This window comes from Rhinoderma darwinii, chromosome 5 (genome assembly GCF_050947455.1).
Source record: "Rhinoderma darwinii isolate aRhiDar2 chromosome 5, aRhiDar2.hap1, whole genome shotgun sequence".
Classification (NCBI taxonomy): domain Eukaryota; kingdom Metazoa; phylum Chordata; class Amphibia; order Anura; family Rhinodermatidae; genus Rhinoderma; species Rhinoderma darwinii.
In genome coordinates, this window is record NC_134691.1 from 93,064,560 (window position 1) to 93,083,645 (window position 19,086).

A 19,086-nucleotide genomic window follows, 5' to 3' on the forward strand; every position below is an offset into this window, starting at 1 on the left:
CTCCAAAAACGACACCATATGGCAAACTACACCCCTCAAGGAATTTATCAAGGGGTATAGTGAGCATTTTGACCCAACAAGTTTTTTCCATTTTCACAATAAATAAAGGAGAAAAAGCACCCCAAGATTTGTAAAGAAACCTCTTCTGAGCACAGCAATACCCCATATGTGGTAATAAACTGCTGTTTGGACCCACGACAGGGCTTAGAAGGGAAAGAAAACCATTTGGCTTTTGGAGCTCAAATTTTGCTGGAATGGTTTGCAGCGCCATGTCAAATTTGCAAAGCCCCTGCGACACAAAATCTGTGGAAATCCCACCAAAAGTGATCCCATTTGGGAAACTACACCCCTGAAGGAATTTATCTAGGGGTATAGGGTGCATTTTGACCCCACAGCTTTTTTGCCGAATTTAGTGGAATTACGCCATGAAATTGAAAAGCTAAATTTTTTCCGATGAAACGTGGACATTTTCAATTTTTAAAAGGAATAAAGGAGAAAAAGCACCCCAATATTTGAAAATAAATTTCTCCCGATTACGGCAATACCCCATAAGTGGTCGTAAACTGCTTTTTGACACACTGCAGGGCTCAAAATGGAAGGAGCACCATTTGGAGCTCAAATTTAGCTGGAATAGTTTTCGGGTGCCATGTCACATTTCAAAAGCCCCTGCGGGGCCAAAACAGTAGGAGCCCCCTAAAGGTGCCTCCTTTTGGAAAACTACACACCTTTTGCAGAATTTATTGGAATTAGGCCGTAAAAATTTATATCAAATTTTTTCCACTACAAAGTTTTTCACAATAGATAAAGGAGAAAAAGCCACCCAACATTTCTAAAGCAATTTCTCCAGTGTACGGCAATACCCCACGTGGTCATAACCTGCTATTTGGACACAAAGGAAGGCTCTAAATGGAAGGAGCGCAATTTGGTTTTGGAGTGGAGATTTTACAAAATTTGTTTTCGGACACCATGTTGCATTGAGCTAAGGTACCAGTACAGTGGAAAGTCCTAAAAAATTACCCCATTTTGGAAACTACATCCCTGAAGAAATGTATCTAGGAGCATTTTGACCCAGCAAGTGTTTTGCAGAAATTAGTGCAGAGTGGATGTTGCAGATTGAAAAATGCAATTTTTCCACTGATATGCCATTTCAGTGACCAATATGTTGTGCCCAGCTTGTGCCACTGGAGACACACACTCCATAAATTGTTAAGCGGGTTCTCCAGAGTACAGTAATACCCCATATGTGGTCATAAACTACTATTTGGGCACACTGTCAGGCTCAGAAGGACCGCTATTTGGCTTTTGGAACGTAGATTTTGCTTGGTAGTATTGGTAGTTTTGTTTGGGGATTTACTGGCATTTCAGCTTATAATGTGTGGGCATATGTAAGCTGTGCGGAGTACATCAGGGTATATGTAAGCTGTGTGGAGTACATCAGGGTATATGTAAGCTGGGCGGAGTACATCAGGGTATATGTAAGCTGGGCGGAGTACATCAGGGCATATGTAAGGTGGCCGGAGTAGATCAAGGAATGTGTAAGCTGGGCAGAGTACATCAGGGTATATGTAAGCTGTGCGGAGTACATCAGGGTATATGTATGCTGGGCAGAGTAAAACAGGGTATATGTAAGCTGGGCAGAGTACATCAGGGTATATGTAAAAACTGTGTGGAGTACATCAGGGTATGTGTAAGTTGGGCGGAGTACATCAGGGTATATGTAAGTTGGGCGGAGTACATCAGGGTATATGTAAATTGGGCGGAGTGCATCAGGGCATAATAAGATGATGTAATAATGGGGTGAATGAATAATAAAATGAATAATCCATGGACTGGCTTTGAACCAATCTTGTGCACAGGCCGGGTTTTTTGGGTATTGTACAAAATATCTGCGCTCCAGTATTGCCTAATCTTTGACTTCTTCACTAGCCCTATAAGCCGCACAAGGCCCTAAAGTTTCTTCATCTCCGTTGCATCTATGGGGTCCACCTGTGGGGTCTAGCAAATGATGATGTTGGGTTTTTAGGGAAAAACTACTGGACCTTAAAAAATTTGTCTGGGTCGTCATTTAGCATCATTGCACTTTGAAAGTTAAAACGTGTTATTTTTCCGGTGACGGAGCTGTGTGAGGGATTGTTTTTTGTGAAACGAGCTGTAATTTTTATTGGTTCCATTTTGGGGTACATGCGATTTTTTTTAATCACTATATATCTCATTTTTTGGGAGACGAGCAAACCAAAAAACAGCAATTCTAGCATGTTAACTTTATTCTGGGGGTCGATACGATTACAGGGACACCAAATGTATGTAGTTTTTTTTACGTTTTATTACTTTCCCACAATAACAACACTATTTTCTAAAAAAAAAATCATGTTTTAGTGTCGCCATATTCTGACAGCCATAACTTTTTTATTTTTCAGTTGATATCGTTGTTTTTTTTTGCGTGATGTACTGTAGTTTTTGTGGGTTTTATTTTGGAGTACTTGCAAGTTTTTTGGTTTTTTTTCAATTCTGTTTTTATTTATTTATCATAGGTGCATGACAGCGAAATGACACATTGCACAATTCTGTAAAACATAGATGTGACATGTGAGCACCCATGTAAATTATACAGTGAGTACTTGCAACTTTTGATAACTTTTCCTTAAATTTTTTCTGAGACAAGGTGACCAAAAAAAGAAATTCTGTCTTTGTTATTTATTTAGTTTTTTTACGGTGTTTACTGTGTGGTAAAAATAACATGCTATTTTTAGAGTTCAGGCTGTTCTGTACACGGCGATACCTATTATGTATAGTTTTTTTTCAATTTCCAATTATAAAGTACATGATCAGGGAAACAGGGCGATTATTGTTTTTATTACCTAAAACGTTTTATTTATTTTTCTTAAACATTTTTTTGTTAACTTTTTTTTTTTTCACTTACCTGGGGACTTGAAGATCTGATCTTCTGATCCCCTGGGCAGGACCTAATAGGCTTCCGTACCTGGCCATAGCAACCCGTGATCTTTCCCAGGGGTGTGGGGGGGTACAGAGGGAGCCCCCTCCCCCTGTCCACCACTTCAATGCGGTGGACGCCATTGACCATCGCATTGAAGGGGTTAAACAGCGGCGATCGGCGGTAACTGCGATTGCCGCCTTTGCAGCGGGATGTCTGCTGTATATTACAGCGGACACCCGCTGAAGATGGAGCAAGTACAGCTCCTTTGCGCGCTTCATCTACATGACGGGGCTCGGGACGTCGGATTGCGGTAAGTTACTTGCAATGCCGACGTACCAGACCCATCATTTTGCGGGAAAGGGTTAAGGAGCACATATCTTAGATTTACTGGTAAGTAAAATAAATTATGGAACTACAGATATGCCTATTTTTTGCATACAAGGCATAGATCTTATACCGTGTACGTGCTAAGGCCTATTGCTAGAAACTGTATAGAAGCACATATGTGCACCATGCAATTCTCTGTTGCGTGCCATACGTACAGAGTTATTTTCCTACAAAAGCAATGCTTCTACGGGATAATAGGTCCATAATATGGCATGACATTTTGATTAAATCAGAGTCATAAGGAGATACAGTAAAGCCCCACACACCTCTATGGGTCTATTATGGCTCCGTACAAAACAGTCACTGGGTTGATATGCCTGACCTGAAAAGGACCAATGAAGCAAGGTGCCATCTTAAAGGAGAACACACTCTTTGCCTGATATTCCTTGTTGATAACCAAACCATCTCAGAGGAAAATGGTAGGGCCAGGTCGACGATACATATCTGCTTTTTTTTGTTATTGTTATGCCCAAACTGCGACATGTTGCAGTCTCTGATATACTTCTTTCCAGATGGTGCTTAGATTCTTGCAAAGGGCATTGATGGTGGAAGAGACATGGATTGCTGAAGAGACATGGTTATCATGGGCCATTCTGCTCATGGCAGTAGATCGGGCATATTGTCCTGGTGTGCATTAATGTTCGGAGCGCAAGTATTTTTTAAGAATTGCTGGAAAAAAAATTTTTTTTTCCTTGTGGGAGGATTAAGTCAGGCCTAAGGTGATCTCCCCTGTCAATCTTAGGCCAGGGAGTTTCCCAATCTGGGAGGTTAGATGCGAAAGTTCATACGCAAATTACCCTCCTGTCCGCAATAAAGGCAAAACCCGTAGACGGTCTCCTGAACCTCTCCTCCGAGGACAAAGTGGTTCGGTCCACTAACACATGTTCATCAGAGACGGGTGGTTTAGTGGAGCTAGAAGGTGTAGGTTAATTGTTATTACATATGTGGAAAATGACAAAACCGCCTTTTTTCCTGAGCTCTCTCCCTGAAGCGGATATCTATCCAGGTGGCCAAAGTGATATCATTCAAGGAAAAGGAATATTTTGCCTAGCTAGTTTGTCTTTAATATGGCTCACCAGCCTCTACCAGAAACTAGCCACCAAAGCCAGGGTTCGGAATTTGATAACATATTGCCCAACGAAGGAAGATCTCAGTATATGTGCGCCCAGTATATGTGTGCCCAGGTTCCTCAAACACTCTACGAAAGGTTCTCAGAAAGAGTTGTAGTGAGTGGATGGTGGGGTCATCGCATTCTCTGTGATGGGACGTCCAGACCAAGGTTTTTCCAGAGGGCAAGGAAATAATGTAGGCGATCTTAGCTTGGTCAGGAGGAAATTGTGCAGCACAGAGTTCAAAGTGAATAGAGCATTGGTTAAAAAATCCTTGACCGGAATTGGGATCTCGGTCATATCTCTGAGGAGCAGGAAGATGCGGGATGGGTCCCAGAGCAGGAGATTAAGTGACTACTGGAGTAGGTACAAGTACTGCTGAATGTGAAGCAGATGCCAGCAAAAGAGCATTTTGGCGGGAGTAATTGCATGATTTCTTGATGCCACTTTCCTAGTTTCATAGGTGATAATGATGAAAATAGACACAAGTCCATCAAGCCTAATTTATAATCCTACCATGTTAATCCAGAGGAAGGTGAAAACCCCCATGCGGTGGATGCCAAAAGCCTCATTAGGGGAAAAAAATCCTCCCTGACTCCAAATATGGCAATCCGATAAAAACAATTCCTGGATCAACGTCCCATCTCCAGATTGCCCATACCTTGGAATATTATTGTGCTACGTGATCAGCGATATTGTAAACGCAAGACAGGGTATGGCTTGATTGTACTGTTAAGAGGTGTTCCTTGGAAAGTGGAACCTTGAAACTGTAATCGTTCTGGTGCTAAAACCACATTTAAAAAAATGCATCAGAAAACCACATTCGTTTTTATCACGATGTGTTTATGGATACAGTTGTGGAACAAACGCATAAAATTGTGGTAAAAATGCATGCGGTTAGCTAATGGGTTTTTCATGTCGTTTTAACCGCACCTCAGCCGCAATGTCTGAATATACCCTTATCCTGTATTACCCTATAACTAACTGGCACATACCACCCAAAATTTGCCACCGCCACATTTTTATGCTTTTGTGTTTTCATATGGCCCAACACTTCCCAGAGGTCACTTATGTATGTAAGAAGCAGCGGCCTGCAAGTACTTAGATAAGTATTTGGAAGACAAGAGTCACTCTTGTGATTCTACATTATCCACATCGCAGCAGCTGAGAACTGGCACTAAGTTTTAACTACCGAGTAGTCATAAATGCAGTGAACAGAGGAAAAAAAGTTGACCTATGACATGAACACACTGTAACAAATGTAACTAAAAGCTGCTGTAAGGCCCCTTCTATGTAGGTAAACAGAGTACATTTGATAATAGTCAGCAAGAAAAAAAATTACTTGATAATAAAGGAAATTCAGAGAAAAATCACACTAAAATGTAATATTTCATAAATTCCTGGAAATAAAATAAGCAGGGTCATAAGCCTTATGTACAAAATCCAATTTTCAGTTTTGGTGTAAATCATTGGTTTTCTTTTTCTGGTGTAACTTGTCCTAACCTGCTACCCCCACAGGTCTGTCTTGAGCTTTTCACCATTCCAGAGTACAGTTGACAAAGCAAGTGAAGGGGAAAAAAAAATACATGAATGGCATCTGTTCACTGTGTTCATTTCATGCTCTCATTCATGGTAGTGTGTGGATTCAGTATCCCTATCGGCATCAATATCTAAATCCTAACTAGCTTAAAGGGGTTTTCCGGGACTTTTATATTGATATCTTATCCTTAGCATAAGTAATCAATATCAGATCAGTTGGGGTCCGACTCCCGGCACCCCCACTGGTCAGCTGACTGAAGGGGCCGTGTGGCAACCAACACCGTGTCCTCTTCATAGTTTACCAGGCACAGCGCCGTACACATCTGTAACGGCTGTGCCTGGGATTGCAGCTCAGTCCCATTCATTTGAATAAGACTGGAACTGCAATCCCAGGCACAGCGGGTACGGAAGTGTACGGTGCTGTGAACCTTAAACTGTGAACCGTTAATCAGCTAAGCCAACCCTCTCCCCTGTTACCGCTAATTCAGAGATGGGTTTAGCTCAGTGGATGAACGGTTCACAGCTTACCAGGTGTAGCGCAATACATTTCCGTAGCGGCTGTACTTGGGATTGGAGTTCTGGCAGCCAGCCCGAGACACACAGGGAGGGGCGGCAGGAAACTCCCTGATATTGAAGCCTGTGATGACACATCACAGGTGCAACAGAAGTTCTACTTCCAGGACCAGGCTGACAGGGATTGAAATCCAGCAATTAACGCAGTTTTCAAAAGCAAAGTATTTTAGTACAATTTTTTCATTTTACATTTGCAAAACAATAAACAGTAATCAGACAACTCCTTTAAGGCCATGTACCCATGCAGCAGAAAATTTCAGTTGCAGATTGACCAAAAATGTTTGCAGTCTAAGATGCAGACCTTCTATGTATTTCATTTTTTTCATTGGAATGGGTGAAATCCACTGTCTATCCATCAGAATTCTGTGAGAGTTAGGGCATGCTGCACATTTAAAATTTTGCATAGTTCCCTTGTACGGTTCACAAACAAATTACCTATCTTAATGTTTTTGGAGTTTTGAACAAAACCGGATTACCCATAGGAAACAGACCATACAAACTCCAAGCAGATGTTGACCTTGGTCGGATTCATCCCAGGACTTAGTTGCTAAGTAGCCTCTGTGCTGATTTGTTTAAAGCTGTCAATTTGAGAGGCACAGATATCTGCACACAGATTTCTGACTACAACAAGCCCACTGTATCCTCCAAATTTGGCATATTGAGATAGTCCATGCTAGATGGTTCATCTCATCAATGGAATATACCGAAAAATAGGTTATTTCTGTAAAGGAAATCTTCAAGGGCATCGGTCAGCTCTCCTGACATGTCTAATTTAGTAACTAGTATTCCCTATAAAATAATGAGTCTGCAGCGTCTTGTTTTAGAATTCTGCAAAGTACCGTTCCTCCTTTATTCTTCCTACAATTTTATGAATGAATTGACAACTGGGGTGTAACACATTGGGGGTGTCCCTACACAGTCCGGCACTGTCCACAGTCTCAGGCCCCATGCACATGACCATATTTTTTCCCTCTCGTAAATACTGGCCGTACATACGGGTCATTTGTCACATGTTTTTAACCTGTATTTATGGACCCGTATTTACGGACCCGTAAAAAAAGGGTGGCTAGAAATTATGTCACAATCATGTCCAAACCCCTTAAAAGGGTCACATGATCGCTCAGATGCCATTTTCTCTGCTAATCTTTATTCAAAAGTTGAAATCCCCTGATATCGCCTAGCAACGCTCCCGTAATTACGGGTGCCCCATAGACTTCTATGGGCCTGCCCGTGCCATAATTATGGCCTGAAATAGGACATGTTCTATATTTTTCAACGGCCCGGGCACCTTCCCGTACGCAAACGGGAAAGTACCGTGGCCAATAGAAGTCTATGGGCCCGTAATTATGAGAGTTTTTACGGTCATGTGCATGGGGCCTCAGACTGTGTAGGGACAGATCCTGTTGACTAGGGGAATGGTCACACCCAGTTGTCAATTTATTCATAAGTTTCTATGAGGAATAACAAAGGAACAACATAATTCAGAGCTCTAAGAAAAGATATTACAGATTTAGGATCTTATGCGGAATACGAGTATACATTAAAACAGACAGGGGAGGTGCTCATTAAACTAAATGATTCATACTGGTAGAGTCCATGCCTGCTGTAGCCAAATTAATAAATGAACTACAAAGCTAAAACAATCAAATAAGTATCAGGGTCTCATACATACAGAGAAAAAATGCATAATGTGGAAAACAAAGACACTAAACAACTTACTATCTAGAGCATGATGCAAGCTCAGTCCCATTCTTACAAATACATATCTCTTAAAGTAACTGGGCCACCTGAGAACATGTTGAAGTCATCTGACTTGGCTGACTAGGTTTCACCAACAAGTGACTATTATATGCTTCAACCTCAATTTTGTACACAAAAAGACATTTGCTGAGCCTTAACTAACCGTGAAAGGTTGTTCTGCAGCATATTGGCATATACCCCGATGAGAACATGTTCATCAGCCAGCCTGTCTGCCACATCCAGGCTGTACTGTAACCTAGAAGGATGGTTTAGAAATAGGAAAGGCTTAAATGTAAAAATAAAGAAATTCAATAAAGGAAAAATATATGTACATGCCAGGAAAGTAAACCAGGAGAAAACAAGCAGAGGAAAAGAAATAGAGAGAAAACGGCATGCAGCAAAAGAAACCATCACCTCTAATGAGTATAATAAGATATAGGAAGCATGCACTAGTTCCTACATACCACATTACAATCAAATGCTCAGCCATCTGGGAACTTCAACTACGTAAACTGCTAAGCAGAGCCTACCCTGCCAAAAACATATTTTATCTCCCAGAAAAATCAAAGGACCTCTAAGCCCCTGTTCACATCATGTTTGTCCTGTACGCTCAACGAATACATTTGAAGAGCGCCGCCAGAAATATGCGTAGATGTATGTAAATACAAAAATTGACTTCCATTGTAAAAACCATCTACAGTAAGGTATATGTTTTTGCGGCATCTAGTTGTATTGAAAAGCGTATAGCAACGTATAGTGGCCAAATATATGCCAAAAGGACACTCTTGTGGCATACATATGGCTAATAGAACTCAATGGTCATGTTACAAGTATACATCAAGATCGATGTGAACCTAGTCTAAACAATGTAAAAAAAAGAAGACTATATACCACCGATGCAACATAATCTACATTTCTTATTTACAGTGCTCAAAGCAGGGACACAGTGGACAAATGATTGGTCAGCACAGTATGTGGACAAGTCCACTCTCCTATTAGCCTTCCCCAGAAAAATGGTGCTGTTTGGCTAACAGGGACGTTCAAAGATTATACGGGACTCCTAGATAGGAGTCCGGTATATTCATTAGGGGAGATCTTCCTCTGCCCTTCTCACAGTGATTGACGGGTTGTTTTGTATAAAGATACACAGCAGCTAGCGGTTAATCACGGCCGAGCGGCGTGGGAGAAGTGCTCCCCACATGAATACATCACACTCATGACTATGACTCCAGGGTTTTTTATTTGATTGCTCTTATTAGCCAAACAGCAGAATATTTTTTGTGTCATTTTGGAGAATACGAGATCAAACCTGTCCCCAAAATATACTGCCCTTATATGGGGTGGCATATTCTAAAGACAGGGCCTGTATGGGTATAGGGCCTGTTCACATCACGTTTGCCTTCCATTTGGTCTTTCCGTTTATCTGTTCCTCTGATGCTAGGTTTCCATTTTTTATGACTGAAACAATAGCATAGTCTGCTGCGCTATTCTTTCCGTCAAAAAAAAACGGAAACCTAGCTGAACGGATGCAAACAAACCAATTGAAAGAAAAACAAATACCGTTGAAATCAATGGTATTGAAAACGGAAACTATGCTTTCCGTTTGTCATTCTGTTCATCTGTTCCTCTGACAGAACAGATGAAAGGAAAGACCAAACGGAAGGAAAACGGGATGTGAACAGGCCCTTAAGTGTATTTCTTTTTTTAATTTAAAAGGAGGAAAGTCCAGCGCTGTGTCAAATTTAAAAAGGAAGTATATTCCCAATTTTATTGGAGATGCGATTAAAAAACAAAAGGAGACGCAGTCTCAAGGTGTATGCAGTAGCGGGCTATTTAGCCTGAGCCTACACGTTTCGAGCACACACATCTTTTTGCCATGACTAAGAGCACCGTGTGTGCTCGAAACGCGTAGGCTCAGGCTAAATAGCCCGCTACTGCATACACCTTGAGACTGCATCTCCTTTTGTTTTTTAATCGCATCTCCAATAAAATTGGGAATATACTTCCTTTTTAAATTTGACACAGCGCTGGACTTTCCTCCTCTTTTCTTGCTGTTCCTACCGCTGGCCGTCGCGGGGTTCCATGCGAAGTGTCTGGAGACGCAACTACCGGTGAGCTGGAGGTTTCCTCCTTATCTTCTCTTTTTTTAATTTGTTTGTAAGAAGCAGAGATTGCACAATTCATCCAAGGAAAATGTGTTGAAAACTTGCACATTTTGAGATTTTTCTTTGGCCGAACTTGCAAACATACCAGCCTTTTATGAAAAATAGAAAATGCTAAAAATAAATAGACACAAGTGATTATTATTCACTGTGTTTATAATGCAGTATTCCATGCACTATTGATCTGTTTGTATCCTTCATTTTTCTAGGCTTTGTGGTTTTATTTTTTTACTGCCCACTGGAGCATATGTAAGGCCTCATGCACACGACCATAATATTTATCCGCAATTACAGATCCGTAATTGCGGATAAAAATACTGATCCATTAATTTCTATGGCCCACGGACACCTTCCCGTGTATTTACGGGTAAGTGTCCGGGCCGTAGAAATGACCCGCAAAGCATAGGACATGTCCTATTTTTTTAATTTGCGGACCGTGCTCCTATACTTCATAATGGGAGCACGGCCCGCAAATGCGGTTGACAGTCCGCGACCATCCGTGCCCGTAATCACGGACCATGCACGCGGCTACGGCCATTTGCAGTGGGTGTAGATGTTAGGAGTCTAGCGGGTAAACCTATTTATCTGGATCAGCTGCATGGCATAGCACTAGAAGTGTGTGGATGTGTGTGTGTAGCAATGTGCTTAAATATTCATGCCGCCTGAAGATCATTCAGTATAAGAAGGGACAGTGAATTTCATACACCAGAAATCTTCCAGCTCTCAAAATAATAGCTATGCTTCCTTAGCAGTATGTACATGTATTTTCTAGCCAGGCACCAGAGATCAAATATTGATTGTCATGTCATAAAAAAAATATGAAGCTAACATTACCGTAAAGTGTCTTTAATCTGCATTAACAGATTATATTATCAAACATTGTTGATTATCAGACTTTCATATAAAAACTATAATTAATTTACTTGTAAGGCTAAAAAATGTATAGGAAGACAGCAGAAAAGAAATGATACTACTATCAAGTCTTCTCTGAAAATGATCTCGCTTTTTCTACTCTTTTCATCTCAAAATGTATTATCATTGCCCAGTCTTGTGATGCTCCAGATCATCTTCCGGAATAATTTTAGAATTTCACTCACAAGTCAAAGAGGCAAATTAGGAATTTTTTATTATTTAAATAAAAATAGTTCAGTTCATTACGACAACATAAATAAACATTGGCCATCAACTGTCCAGTCTGACCACAAGTGTCAAAGACCTTGATATTTAAATCCTCCTGTTTTCAATGGTAGAATTGGCTTTGACCAGGTGACAAAAGACGAGTATGACAACAATAGGTGGAGTACCGGATAGTGGAAGACATTGTCTTGTTATGATAATAGAATAACAGTTGGATCTCCTGTTTAATCCCATAGGAAACATCATTGTTGTCAACAACCCTCTTGTCTACAGCAGAGAGAAATTTGAGTACTGCTTGGTCTCACGGTTACCGCTAAATCACATTTACTTATTTTTTGTTAACTACTTGTGTATTCTAGATTATAAAATGTCACGTTTGCCCAGGACTACAAATAAGCGTTTACTTTTTCCTATAGATATATTGCTGCTACTGCTACTTGTCCATGGGCTGTATCTGCTATTGCAGCTCCTCGCTATTGAAGTAAATGGGACTGAGCTACAGTAACAGACACAGCCCATGGACAAGAGTAGCGTTGTTCCCGGACAAAAAAAAACAAAAGAAAGACTAGAAATCCCTTTCCATAAAGATGTGCCATTCACATTAATAGCAGAAATGATAATACTAATGCAGATGAATGTAAATATTAGAAACTTTTTCATTATGGGGATTCAATCAAGTTAATGCTATGAGAATTACACAAAGAGTTTTGTTAATTGACTTTTCTAAGTGATGCAACAATTCAGTAATACAGTTTGCATCATCATTAGTATGGGTTAGTGGGTTTAAAGTACCACTACACGCCTGCATGCTCTAGGGAACCGCATGCTCATTCTAGTACTACAGGTCCATCTCAGACTTACCCTTTGCCTTTAAGCAAAGTTGGAGCAGCCATAGCCAGCTGTCTGCTCTGCTCGGTTTCGGAGGTCTTTTGAGTAGAGCTGGTTAACAAGACAGAACAATGCTGAGGAAAGCTCATAGGAAGCACAAAGAGGTATGACACACAAGTGGCGAATGAACGCTCCAGAATGTAAAGTCATTGGTTCACTGGTTACGGAAAAATGAAATGAAGGCCAAGATATAATTTAATTTACAATGGAATCTAAAAGAAGAAGGCAGGAATGATTGATATCAGTTAGTCAAGCTAAAGTAGTCTGGACAAGGGAGAATCAGTCTGTTTTTTATCCAGGTAATGAAAATCTGTTTAAAGGAATTAGGTAATTTAGGTGCCCGTAAACATGACATTTTTATCGGAGGATCATAAAGATTTTGACGAGATCGACTGACCATCTATCTAGTGTCAGAAACAATCTTCAGACATGTTAGATTTTTAACAGTTAGGCTTCGTTCACATCTGCGTCAGGGTTATGTTCACACATTCCATCTGAGCTTTCCATCAGGGGAACCCATGAACGGAATCATGACTGAAACAAACGGAAACCATAGGTTTGCATCACCATTTGTTTCAATGGTGACAGATCTGGTGCAAATGGTTTCTGTCTGTCTCCGTTGTGTAAGGGTTCCGTCATTTTGATGGAATGAATAGCATAGTAGACAACGGTATTGATTCCGTCAAAGCGATGGAACCCTTACACAACGGAGACAAACGAAAACCATTTGCACTGGATCCGTCACAATTGAAGCAAACGGAAACCTATGGTTTGCATTTGTTTCAGTCAGGGTTCCGTTTATGGGTTCCCCTGACGGAAAGCTCCGACGGAACCCCTGAACTGAGCCCCAACGCAGATGTGAACGAAGCCTGACATCTTGGGGGAAACAAATGTCTAAGTGGCACCAAAGATGGTGTCTGCCAGACACTAATCTCCATCCCTGCATAGAAGTACCATGTCACTCAGCCAAGACAAATGGACATGTTAATGGGGCCGGCAGCTATCTTATGCCTATCGTCAGCTTTAGTCATTTGTGTCCTAATAAATAAAATGAAGCTAAATCAAGATCAGAAGATGGAATAAATTCATTTGTAGACTTGGCTCTTGACTATGCAAGTTGTCATTTTTCTTTATATAGCACCCTTGTATTCTTTACAATATGTGTGCAGTTTAATTATCTTACAAAACAGAAGTAAACCAGAATACAAACAAAAAAAGCAGAAGACAGTATAAGCAGATTGCAACCTGGCCAATATCAAACACAAAAGAAAATACAAGGCTTTATACTGGGTGTATTTACACTGCACACATTTGAAAACAATTGATTTTTTTTAAAATAAAAATTTGTATCAATGTGATTAAAAAGTTGCACCAATTACTTTTTAATAAAAATTATTTTTATTTTTTCAGATATAGCTGCTTGGTATCCTGTACAGAGCAGCTATATCTAGCACTGAAACCTATATCCGTCAGGTCAGCGGCACTGACGGGTTTAGTGACTGCGGGTCATGCAGGATCGAGCGTTTATCGATCACATCTAAATTCATAACTTAGATGTGAGCGATAACAGGTGGATCCTGCGTGTCAGAGACGGTCTCACTGGCCTGACAGATTCAAGTCTCAGCGCTAGATACAGCTGCTGTGTATACAGAATACAAAGCAGCTGTATCTTAAAAAATATAAATAATTTTGAATAGAAATTATTTACAAAGTTGCACTAATCACACTGATAGACATTTCTAAAAAAAAACATTTTCAAAGGTGTTACAAAGCCTTTAGGACAACCCAATGCCATATGGATGTTAGAGAAGGGGTTCCCTCGCTTGAGACCTCCCTCTATGAGCCAGAGCGAAGAGCCACTAAATAAGAGCAGCTCTCGTTGTGGTGGACCCTGCCCATCCATGCATTACATGGTCATCCATTCATTTTGTAATACTTCATTTCTAATGCAGTGGTGGCGGCAACGGAAATGTATGGCTGACCTGATACACTGTGCTATGCATATCGCAGGGCCTAAGGGGGCAATGCACATAACACAGGGATTCTCCCATTGGCGTGACTTACGCATGGAAAACTTAATATTCCCCAACAAGTTTTTGTTTTTATTGTAAATATAAAATCAAGTATACAAGCCACCTGTGACATTATTACAACTCAATCTTTTCTTATGACAAATTACACCTTTTTAATGAATTGTTAATATTATATTCCAATGAAGTAAACACAAGTTCAATAAAATAAAGCAGTCCCGCAAGGCGATAATGCTAGACACACATTTGATGAAATGACAAACTCATAGATCTACCCAAACAGAATCTGGGCATGTCACGCTAGATTGAAAATATAAAATATATAAAAAAAGAATAAATCATGTCACACAAAGTAGATGTATCAATTTGAATATGCTGGCCTATACAAGGGCAGCATATTATAGCTACAGGTCCATACTCCAAGTAGCCAAAATGGAATATAATATTTTGTGTAGTTTTGCTAATAGAAGCCGTGAAGGAATATGGGGGACTCCTAGTTTGAGACCAGACTCATGAGTCTGGTATATTCATGAGGGGAGTCCTCCCCCCGCCCCTTTCTGCGGTGACTGATAGGCGAATGTATATGCACAAATATATATGCACAGCAGCCTGTCAATTACCAGCCGTTTTGGCTACTAGGAGCATGGACCTGTAGCTGTAATATTCTTCCCTCACATCGGGGACCATATTCAGCTGACGGATCTGCTTTAAACTTATTTTTTATATTTTAAAGACTATCAATAATTAGAATACAATAAAGAGTTGGTATGCTTCAAACAAACATATGTCCTTATGGCTATGTTGAGCAAATAACGTCGGGTCTACCCTGTATTAGCTAGAGCCCAGCGTCAAATGCATCTCTTTTAAAGGAGAAAATGATTAATTGAAAATAATGATCAGCACTGACTACAACAGCCACGTGTAATACTTTGTTTAACCTGTAATTGTACTGAAGGAAAAAAATGGAACATTTACAGCAGTTATAGCACCTATATCATCTAATCGCTCCCAGCAGTGACGTCACGATCTGCCACTTGCAGGGGGACTAAAATGCTGAAGATGGCTGCCCAAACTAAACAATCACTTTAAAAAGGGCAAGTGGATAAATGGTCTAGTAAAGCTTTGCCTTCTACTCTCCAGGGTTATTTTTCAACAGCTAAATATTATTGTATAAAAGATACAACTGTATAAGGCCCCATGCACACGAGCGTGCTTTTGCGGCCGCAATTCACCCGAAAATCCACGGGAGAATTGCGGCCCCATTCATTTCTATGGGCCCATGCACACGACCGTGGTTTCCACGGTCCGTGCATGGCCCAGGAGCCCGGACCGCAGAAAGAACGGACATGTCTTATTATGGTCGTGTTCTGTGGTCCAGGCTCATAGAAAATAATGGACGCGGCCATGTGCACGGCTCGCGGGTGACACTCTGCGGCTGGCCGACCCGAATATCACGGCCGTGCACATGGCTACGGTGGTGTGAATGAGGCCTTAGGACACATCTGTTCAACCTATGGTTCACTTAAGCTGGCCATAAACATTAGATAAAAATCAGCCAAAATAGTCGATTTCAAATGGTTTGGCAAAACATTGTCATTGTTTGCAACAACTGAGCGATGACAGGGACCGCTACAGAAAAGAGGGTCAGTCATCTTGGATTCTTTTCAGCCGTACTGTCTGCAGTACGGCACATCTGATCATAGGTTACTTTAGGCATCATTTTACATCAGCAGGTGATTTAATGAAAAGGTGGTAAATGTATGCCCTCTTTGTACGACTGAACAGCCAAATCAGTCTGGCACGCTTTTGGCAGAATTGTTCACATGAACTATCTGGCTCGCCACTGATCAGCTTCATGCAGGACGCTTTTTATCTAATGTATATAGCCAGCTTATGTAAAGCCAAGATAGATGAGACCTGTGTAACTTTTGACTTTCCAAAACATTTAACTAAATTTCATTATTGGTATTGAACCTTTTGGGATTTTGCTGCACTGTGCCTGACTGCAATCTGCTGCATGTACACTACTATGGACATAATATTGGCAGTTTCCAATCAATCTCGGATACCATGTGAGATCAATTAAACATTGGACAATGGACACATAATAACCATGCAGTCTGCCCGTGCTAACCATTTTCTACACGTTATCTATAGTAGCTACTTTTATTATGCAGTAATATAGATGTCACATCAAACAAAAACTGTGGCAGTTTTGCAAATGATTCCTTTTTGTCTCAGGCCAATTGCGCATCCAGAGCTGTTGGTGTAGAGCACAAATTCAGCCTTTGAGTGCAGATCTTTTTATTCCAACTTGCATACATCTGTTTCAGGATTTATGAAGCTTGTTTTTATGATTCATGATGAAAGTGATGACACGCTAATACATTCTGTTTTAAGCAGGCAATGCTTTATTTCACAGTATCTCAGTGGCGGATAGAGAAGCTTTTTGGTTCTTTTTATCCCACCACACCGTAATTGTACTGAATATCCAATATAATCTTTTTAAACACATATTAAAATGGGCATGCAGCATACAGAATTTTCCAAATATTGAAAATAACGTAGAATAAATCATCTTGAACATGTCATACCCTTGTGCTCTTAGAAAACACAAGGTCCGACCATGAAAAAATATTCTCCTTTTAACCAGAATGGAGAATATTGAAATAATATTGAGGGTTTCAGGGTTGAGAGTTGAGATGAGTCACTGATGACATAAAATATTGTCACTACTGGAAACAAGGAATGTTAACATTTGGGAAACTGCCACCCCTGTCTTATCTAGAAGCATCTAACAACACCCAGACGCTAATGGTTTAGTGTACAACCTACTGAACTAATACGGTTAGTAGTTTAGTACTCTCATACTGACCGTGGAATGTTCTGCAGCTGACATACATACATCTTTATCAGAGAATGTTCATCAGTGATGTCACTAGTTACACTTACACTGTTAGGTAACCTGAATGAGTCAAACAGTGGAGTTGATAGTTATGTTACAAGTCAACGTCACAAGTATTTAGTGTGTGGATCCAAAGACTGTTAGGCTCAGTTCACACGTTGCATAAATACTGCAGATTTTCCGCAACGGAATTAGTTGCGTAAAATCTACAGCAAATGGAGTAGCAGCAAAGTGGATGAGATAAAACAAATCTCATCCACACGCTGCGTAATTACTGAGCTGAAAAACACTCAGAAATTTACCTACAGTGCAGAATTTTATTCCGCAGCATGTCAGTTGTATTTGCGTAAACGCTGCTCATTTGTTGTGGGTTTTCCCCATTATATTCAATGGGGAGGTAAAACCCACAACAAATAGAAGTTGTTGCTTTTTTCTGCGGCAGGTTTGACGCGATTCCGCCACAAAAAACGCAACTCAGAATTTTTTTTAAAAATCTTATACTTACCCAGGAGTCTGTGTTTCTTCCTCCAGGCCAGCCTCCTGGGATGACGTTTCATCCCATGTTATCCGCAAAGAAGAGAGAGAAGAGGCAACACTTCCAAAATAAATGGGAATTTTATTCACCCACCAGTGCAACGTTTCAGTCCAACAGGACCTTTCGCAAAGGTTTGAAAAAGGTCCTGTTGGACTGAAATGTTGCACTGGTGGGTGAATAAAATTCCCATTTATTTTGGAAGTGCTGCCTCGTCACTAACTTCATTGTGGATACCATTTGTGGGACTTTGGATCAGGTTCCTTTGAGGCTTTCACCCGTTATTTTGCACTGATCTCCGGTGCTGTGACGATCCTTCTTTTTCTTTTGTTTCATCCTATGTGACCGCTGCAGCCAATCACAGATTGTAGCGGCGGTCACATGGGATGAAACGTCATCCCAAGAGGCCAGCCTGGATGACGTCAGAGGGCCGGCCTCGTGAGATGACGCTTTATCCCATGTGACCGCCGCTGCAGCCAATCACAGGCTGCAGTGGTCTCCTGGGATGAAACGTCATCCCAGGAGGCCGGCCTGCTAGCTAGGCTAAGTGCAGCAGTTTTCCGCAGTGGACATTCCGGGCGAAAAACTGCACCACAGGGCGGGTTACGCTGCGTGCTTTTACACAGCGTATTTGTCCCGTCTGAACTTAGCCTTACTACTAATATAGCTACATACAAACACAACCAGAATGCAAAGTGGAAAATGATTAAGAGCCTCATGGCCTCAAAGCAACAGCAAAACCATGCAGGATGCATTAATGTAGAGCAGTCCAGTCTGTGTTCCTAATTTTAGTGTTCAATTGAATATGAAGTTCTTGTCTGCACTAGTTACTTGCCTTATATAGAACAGATGTCCATAGATTTGTATCTGGAAAACCCACAGCGCTTGTCATATAGGTAACCAACATTAGGTGCCACAAGCATTCCATTACCAAAGCACTGTTCGACTGTATTGAGTCCACTAGTCCCTGGCAATAAATGGATTATATCCTGCTCACGGCTTTATGTATGTATATAGATTTATTAGACAAGACTTTGATACTTACATTTTGTTAGTGAAAGGGCTTCCTGAGGGAACGGAGTGAGAAAATATAGTGTCATTCATGCTGGTAACTGGTCTTGGAGGCCTACAAGAAAAATAAATCTTTAG

The 19,086-nt window shown here is 40.8% G+C and overlaps 1 protein-coding gene across 14 annotated transcripts in view; it reads right to left on the bottom strand.

Annotated features, from left to right (window-relative positions):
- The window catches only part of DTNA (dystrobrevin alpha), a 238,541-nt gene that overhangs the window by 32,224 nt on the left and 187,231 nt on the right, over positions 1 to 19,086 (bottom strand). For 7 of the 14 annotated variants that reach the window (XM_075826277.1, XM_075826275.1, XM_075826276.1 and 4 more), the window contains exons 11-13: positions 18,983 to 19,063; positions 12,444 to 12,521; positions 8,447 to 8,539 (exon numbers count right to left, since the gene is read on the bottom strand). The exons of 2 other annotated variants lie outside the window; for them this stretch is intronic. In XM_075826277.1, the coding sequence (XP_075682392.1) occupies positions 8,447 to 8,539; positions 12,444 to 12,521; positions 18,983 to 19,063 (252 nt within the window). Of the gene's footprint in view, positions 1 to 8,446; positions 8,540 to 12,443; positions 12,522 to 17,375; positions 17,466 to 18,982; positions 19,064 to 19,086 lie in introns of all 14 variants that reach the window. 5 more of the 14 variants (XM_075826281.1, XM_075826288.1, XM_075826282.1 and 2 more) reach the window with 3 other exon arrangements.